The sequence below is a fragment of the Alexandromys fortis genome, unplaced genomic scaffold (genome assembly GCF_014885135.2).
Source record: "Alexandromys fortis isolate MF-2015 unplaced genomic scaffold, M_Fortis_MF-2015_v1.1 scaffold_388, whole genome shotgun sequence".
Lineage (NCBI taxonomy): Eukaryota > Metazoa > Chordata > Mammalia > Rodentia > Cricetidae > Alexandromys > Alexandromys fortis.
Window position 1 is genome coordinate 8446 of NW_026068302.1, and position 7163 is coordinate 15608.

Below are 7163 nucleotides of genomic sequence, written 5' to 3' on the forward strand. Positions count from 1 at the left end.
CTGAGTTGTGATCTCTTTAGTGGGCTGCTAATTACAGTTTGGAATTTTGTACCTGCATCATGCTTATGCCTTCAGTGCTTTGTAAGATGAACAAACTGTGCACCTGGAAGAGGCAGTTCAAGCTGTCATTCCACTACCTAGAGACTGAGTCAGGAAGACTGAGAGTTCAAGGCTAAATGGGCAAAACTTATCTAAACTCCTGGAGGACTGCTTCTATACATAGGGAATAAGCAGAATAGTTGTCTGCCATCTAGAAATCTAAAACTTAAACTATATAGATCTCATTAAAATTTATTAATTATATAAAATAAAGGGTTTCTTAGGACATGTGGATACAAGTAAATATAATTTACTGATCGTCTTTATTCATTATTATTATATCCCATTCCCATTTCTCTGTTACCCTTCAGTTCCTCCTAATGCTCCTACTTTGATTTATTGTCTTTATTGTTTCCTTTTCTTCTAATTTTTAGTAATATGTTTACATGTGTTTATATATTCAATCTGACATTCCATTTATTACTGTTCACATGCATGTATTTTAGAGCTGACCTCTTGGTATTAGATATCCAATTATGGGCTCAACCCTAGAAGATATTTATTTTCTCTATCACCAGTCAACAATTGGCTGGGATCATGTAAATCTTTTCCCTGTCCATATTGGCATGTTCTCTGTGGTAGGGGTTGGGCTATTCATGCTTAGGTTATGCTATTTTTGAGATTGCTGAAAGTACCCTCCCTGTCTTGAGTCTCTGTATTTTACAATCTTTAGTTCTCTTCTGAGCTGTTCCCAGAACATTAGGTGTAGGAGTTAGTTTGTATTTTGGAATTTTGACTAAAACATTAGAGTTTATCATCCCTTTGTCACATGAAGCTCCAGGTTATGGCTACAGGTGAACCATGGGATGGTCCTGGAGATAATTCTCTTACCAATTTTGATGTCTTTAGAGTTATATCTCTTTCAATCTCCTTACATTTCATTGCAGTGGCTTTTGGAATCCTTTGCTTACTTCTAATGACGGCAATTGCAGTGTGGCTGACATACAGTGAGTAATTCACATACATTGTTTTCCCAGGCAATGCCAATAGACACTAATTGTGCCACAGAGATCATACTGTGTCCATTATTTTGTCTGTCATCAGGTGACATCCCAGGTGGCCCAGAATTCGCACTTTTTTTTGTTTTGTTTTTTGCCCCTGGACTCCTGAACCCTTGGACATTACAATGACTCTGGGGCTGCTTGTCTTACTCATAAATAATATCCCTGTGATAAAATGTGTATTGCTGATATTCTGCTTTCTGCTTGGGTGATTATGAATCTTACATAGACAGCCTATGAAAAGTAGCAGTCCAAAATAAATTATGTTGTTTTATGGATTTCTTTCAAAATTTTATATCAAGGACATGGTTAAGTGAAAAGATGGAATCTGTGCACAGAATTTAGAAGAACTTCAGCTTTACCTTTTGTTTGATGTCCTCACATCCTTAGAGAAAACCACTGATGGGCTAAGCTCCAACAAAGCTGCAAATCTGCATGATTGTCTCTTTTCCTGTGGGTACTCCATCTGCTCTAATGATAACTGCGGTGTTACTTCATGTTTCTTAGTTCAAATTTCCAAACTGTTTTGTTTCTCTGACAATTTTACTTAAATATTTATTTGTAAGTTTTTTGCTCCAAAAAAAAATTGAAGTAATCAGAACAAAAGGTGCTTGCATCATAATATTTCTTAGCTATTTTATCTACTTTACACTGAAGCTGCCAATTGTGATAAGTTCATGTTTCCATTCTTATAGTGAGTTAAATGAAGAGTTGTTTTATGTGCAAAAATAGCAATTAAAGTAATGATATGTATTTCCTGTCAACTTGATGATTTTTTTTAACCATAAATTTCAATATTTACTCATTGTAAGCATTTTTTTATATTATACCTACTACTAAGTTTAGTTCTTCAGTATAGCAAAGGAAAACATGAACTGCAAAAAAACTCTAAACAACCTCAATCTAATGTATCAAACCATGGAAAATGACAGATACTTAAAGAAAAAAATGCTGAGAAATTAACCTAGAGAGTGTGGTGACCTCAAACATCAAAAGGAACTGGAGTCCCTCAACAGAGAATGAAACAAATGCTGTAGGGAAGATAAGTTTTGTTTGTTTGTTTGTTTTTTGATTGCATAAGGCACACAGGCAATGAGGGGATCTTGAAAAAGGAAAAGCATTTTTCTGTAATGTTTTTTTCTCCAGAAGCTTTGAAGTCCATTTAGCAACTTATGAGGTTGATGATCTGTGGCTTAATAGTTGGGCTTTCTTATTTCATGCAGGGGTCTGAAATCTTGGAAACTCCTGTTTGGATTAGGACAATCTTACAGTTTCTAGAACCCAGTGGCTATTCTTTCTTCTACTGCTTCCAGGAGATAGATTCACAAGTTAGCACCCCTGAAAATTAACGCTTTGGCTTATGAGCAAATGCAAGTCTCCAACTTTGTTCTTGAAGAACATGGAATTTTACAGTAGGAATATATTTACCTAATATTTATTATGAACTAGAATAAGGTATTTGAATTATTACAGTAAAAATAGAAGTGTGTGTGTGTTTCCTCATTAGTTGGTATCAAATATGTTGCCAGTTTGTGACCGATCTGTACTTCCCGCAAGCACGTGGGAACTATATAATGGTGCCCACACTCCTGTACTTCTGCTAGGGATCCCATTAGTAATAGGAGAAGAACTAAAATGTTATGTGTTGTGAGAAACCTTCCTTACCTTTCATTATGACTGGTTTTCTTTAATTAACTGCTTGTCAATTACTTTTAACATTCGTTCAGGTTTTAATGTTTACCAAGAGCTTTTGCATATGATCTCTACTCACAATAAGAGTGCAGATTCTCATTGTACAAGGAGGGTTGGGCTTACTCCTTGAAATCCAGAAGTGAGACTGCCTGAAATGAGCAGTTGGATAACAATAGAGAAACCAACTGACTTCTGGGCCCATTTGCAAAGGGAAATAATATAAAAACCACAAAATAAGTGGTTTTTACCAGTTGGCCCCATGGTGATTTTCACTGAATCTTCCCATAATATTAGCTTCATAATATTCATATCTTTCAAAAAATGATATCTATCTTTGGAAATGAGGATTTAAAAGAAATCAAGCAGTCAAGGTCCTGACATTGTCTGTTTACATTTATTATGAACGAAATGTATCAAGATACATAGAATGTATTTTTATAAAAAAATGATTGCAGAATCAGCTTGAAACCTTTATCATTTAGAACATGATGCATCACTTAAAAAATTTATTTACATGTTTGAACATTTACAGCATAAAATGTACTTCCATATTATGTAATTATATACTTTTTTATTTGTTAGAGAACACATAGTTAAATTCAAATTCATATGCCAAAATATATTTAGTAATTTTAGTAGTCATCATTCTATTTGGATATCATATGTAAAGTACATTATAATACTTCCAAATATCTTCCCCTCTGTGTGGAAGGAGTCTACTTGTTTGTTTTCTGGCTGTTCAGCTCCAAAATAACAACACAGGAACTATATTATTTTAATCACTGCGTGCCCTAATAGGTCTAGCTTCCTATTGGCTATCTCATGCATATTAATTTAACCCATTTCTAGTAATCTGTATATTGACATGTGGCTGTGGCTTACCAGGTAAAGTTCTGACTGGCTTCTGTTTCTGCCTGGGATACATGGCTTCTCTCAAATCTGCCTCCCTTTTCCCAGCAATCAGTTTAGTTTTCCCCTCTTATCTACACTACCAGTCCAAACCAGTTTCATATTTACCACTGGAATTCACAGCATACAGAGGGGAATCCCACAACACCTCTCCTCATCAAGTTCTGCCACTTCCAAGTCTGAACTAAAGAATGGCTTCCCCTCTGGAGCATGGAGTTTAATGCACAGCTCTTCACACAGAATTTTTCAACTTCTAAAAAAATTTTTTTTTACGTCCTGTCTGTTATTTCCCCTCCCCCCTCCCGGCCACTCCCTACTCTTTTCTAACCCCAACCCCCATTTATGCCTACTCCTTTCCTTTTCAGAAAAGAGTCTGCATCCCATGAATATTAACAAAAAATGGACATATCAAGTTTCAGTAAGACCATTTACCCCTGTATTAAGGATGGAAAGTGTGACCCAACATGAGGGATAGCGTCCCAAATGCTAACAAAAGAGTAAGAGACAGCCATTGATGCCACAGTAAGGTGTTTCACAAAAAGACCAAGCTACACAAATGCCACATAAGAAATGTCCAGTAATTATCATGCGGGCTTCCTGATTGTCTATTCAGGCACTGTGAGCTCTCATGAGTCAAGAGTAGTTGATTTTGTTACTTCTCTTCTGAAGTCCTTGATCCCTTTGATTCCTGCCTTTCTTCAGCAGGAGCTTAATCTTAAGTTCTGCTGAGGGTCTCTGTCTCTACTTACATCAGTTGCTGGATGAAATTTCTCTGAAGACAATTAACTAGGAATCATTTTGAGTTTAGTAGAATATTAATAGGCATCATTACATTTTTTTTGTTCTCTAGTTGTCTGGTTCTATCCTAGGTCTCTGGGATCCTGGTGCTCCAGCAATTAGGTCCTGGTAGTGTCAGGGGTAGGCTTATTCTTATTTTAGGGTAGAACAGTTATAGGTTGGTTATGCCCCCAATCTCTAGGCTACCATTATCCATGCCCGCCTCATGGGCAGAACTGACTATAGTCAAAGGTTATGTGGTTGAGTTGCCATCTCAATTCCTTCACTGGCAATTTTAGCAGATCACAGGACTAGGTCATTCCAGCATACATATCTGCCATTGCCAAGAGTCTTAGCTGGGGTCATCCATGTAGATTAATAGAAAATTCCCTTGTGCCAGGTCTCTACCTGAGCCAGGAATCCAACCACCCTCATCATTCTTCTCTTTTAGAACATCTTCTTCCTTCTCTACCTCTCCTCAGTCCACTTATAAAATCTCTTCTTTTTCTCCCTTCCCAGAGAGATCCAGGCATCTCCCCATGAACCTGCCTTGTTACCTAGTCTATCTGTATCTGTGGACTATAATGTAGTTGCCCTATTTACAGTTAATGTTAATTTATAAGTGCATATCACACACTATGCTAGTCTTTCCAGGTCTGGGTTACCTCACACAAGATGTTTTAATGATGGTGTTCTTTTATTTTTTGCTCAGTCTATATTGAAGGCATGATTATATAAAAAGACTAGATGTGTACAGAGATGTAAAAACTTCAGCGCTGTTGGATTCCTTCAGATCTTTGTTGGAAATAACTCCCAGGTGGTACTAAAATATAACTACACACAAGAATGTTATATTTTTCATCAGTGCTGTGAGAATTGTGCCATATCTTTATGTTTCTTAATTCACATTTTCTGTGTGTTAAAGGTTGACTGAGTTCATGAGTTTGATATTTATTTGTAAGTTTTATGCAGAGAAAAAATTGAAGGGATTGGAAGGTAATAAGCTTCAACCATAACTTAATTCTGCTTTATCATTTACTTTATACTGAAGTTTATGGTAGAAAATGATGTTTGCATCTTTTCAGTGAGTCAATTGAGAAGTTATTTTTTAAAATGGCAAAATAGCAAATGAAGTAATGGTATATGTTAACAACATGAGACCTTTTCTTATATCTTTAATTTAAATATTTAGAATTAATAACCATTTTCAGTTATATCTTTTTTAATTTTAGTTTTTCAAGATAAACATGAGCTAATGAAATGTCAAAACAACCTTGATCAAAGCACTGTAAAAAATATCAGCGCCTCAGATAAAATATTGACAAGTAAGTCATCAGATTATGAAGGCTACAAAAATCAGGAGGAACAGAACAGATGCTGTGGAAAAATTAACACTGTTTTAGATTATGGAAAGTACACAGGTAAGGAGGAGATCTTGAATAAAGAATTGCATTTTTATGTATTGATTCTTCTCTAAAGGACTTGAAGTCAAGTTATCAGGTTACAGTCCTGATAATCTGTTGGTTAATGGTTGGGTTTCCATATATCCTGTAGGGGCAGAACCCCAGAAATCCCTGTTTGAATTAGGAACATCTTACAGTTTCTAAACTCAGTGACTGTTCTGTCTCCTACTGCTCCAAGGAAAGGCAGCTCAAACCAGCATTGCTGAGAATTCAAGTTGTTTTCATCAGTGAGCAAATCTAGGTCCCGCTTTTTTTGTTAACAGAATGTGGGAGTTCCCAGTAAAAGAGTGTTTTCCAAATTCCTAGGCTGATATAAACTTAGAACATTTACGTAGACACAATAATAAAAATAATTGTTTGTATATTTGTTTTCCTTCTACTTTGGTATCAGAAAGTTGGTCTCTTTGTGACCAGCATGTCCTCCGTACAGTGCACACGAGAGCTTCACCATGGTGCTCACACAGCTGTCTGTCTATCAGTGACACAGAGATGAACATATCTCATGTTAAAAGGAGCCTTCCCTTGCATCATGACTGTTAACTATAATTGGTACAGTTTACCATTAATTATGAAGTATTTTTTCAGACTTTAGAGTTCACAAAGAACTCGTGCATATGATCTCATTTGTTTGATAGCAGGAGTTGACAATCTTTACTAGTTAAAAACTAATATTACCTTTAAAACTGGTAAATTTAAAATATAAATAAATAAGTAAATAAAGCTTCAAAAATAATCCTTGAGGCATTCCAAACTCATCAAAAATGTTTTGCATTGTTGTATTAGAATAAAATAAATATCAACTCTAAGTGGTAGCACAATTCTCCAATGCTTGTGATTAGAACACAGAGGAAGGACAATTGCAAATTTGAGGACAGTCTTGGTGTCCAGTAAATTCCAAGAGAGCCTGACCAACACAGTGATGTTAACTCTGTACAGAAAAACAGGGGTTGGACATAAATGTTTATTAATAGAGAGAGGGTATCCTCACCACCAGAGTAAACAAATAAATGTAGCTAAGAAACCACACGTTTTAATGTATTCAAATTTGACACTATCAGGCTGTGAATGTACCATTGAAGGCAGGAGAACATAAAATCGCCATCAAAAGCTTCCTTATATGTCTCATTTCTATTAAGGTAAAAGCATCTAACATAGACCACAGTACAGCTGTACATGCATAATAGATGTGGGCAACTGATATTAAGTGATCTGCAGTCATGAG

General features: G+C 35.9%; 1 protein-coding gene across 1 annotated transcript in view; it reads left to right on the plus strand.

Moving 5' to 3' along the window:
* LOC126495033 (killer cell lectin-like receptor 2) overlaps positions 1–7163 on the plus strand; it is a 28815-nt gene that overhangs the window by 8439 nt on the left and 13213 nt on the right. The window contains exons 2-3 of the mRNA XM_050132640.1: positions 987–1046; positions 5711–5899. Of these exons, the coding sequence (XP_049988597.1) occupies positions 1016–1046; positions 5711–5899 (220 nt within the window). The 5' untranslated portion in view covers positions 987–1015. The remainder of the gene's footprint in view (positions 1–986; positions 1047–5710; positions 5900–7163) is intronic.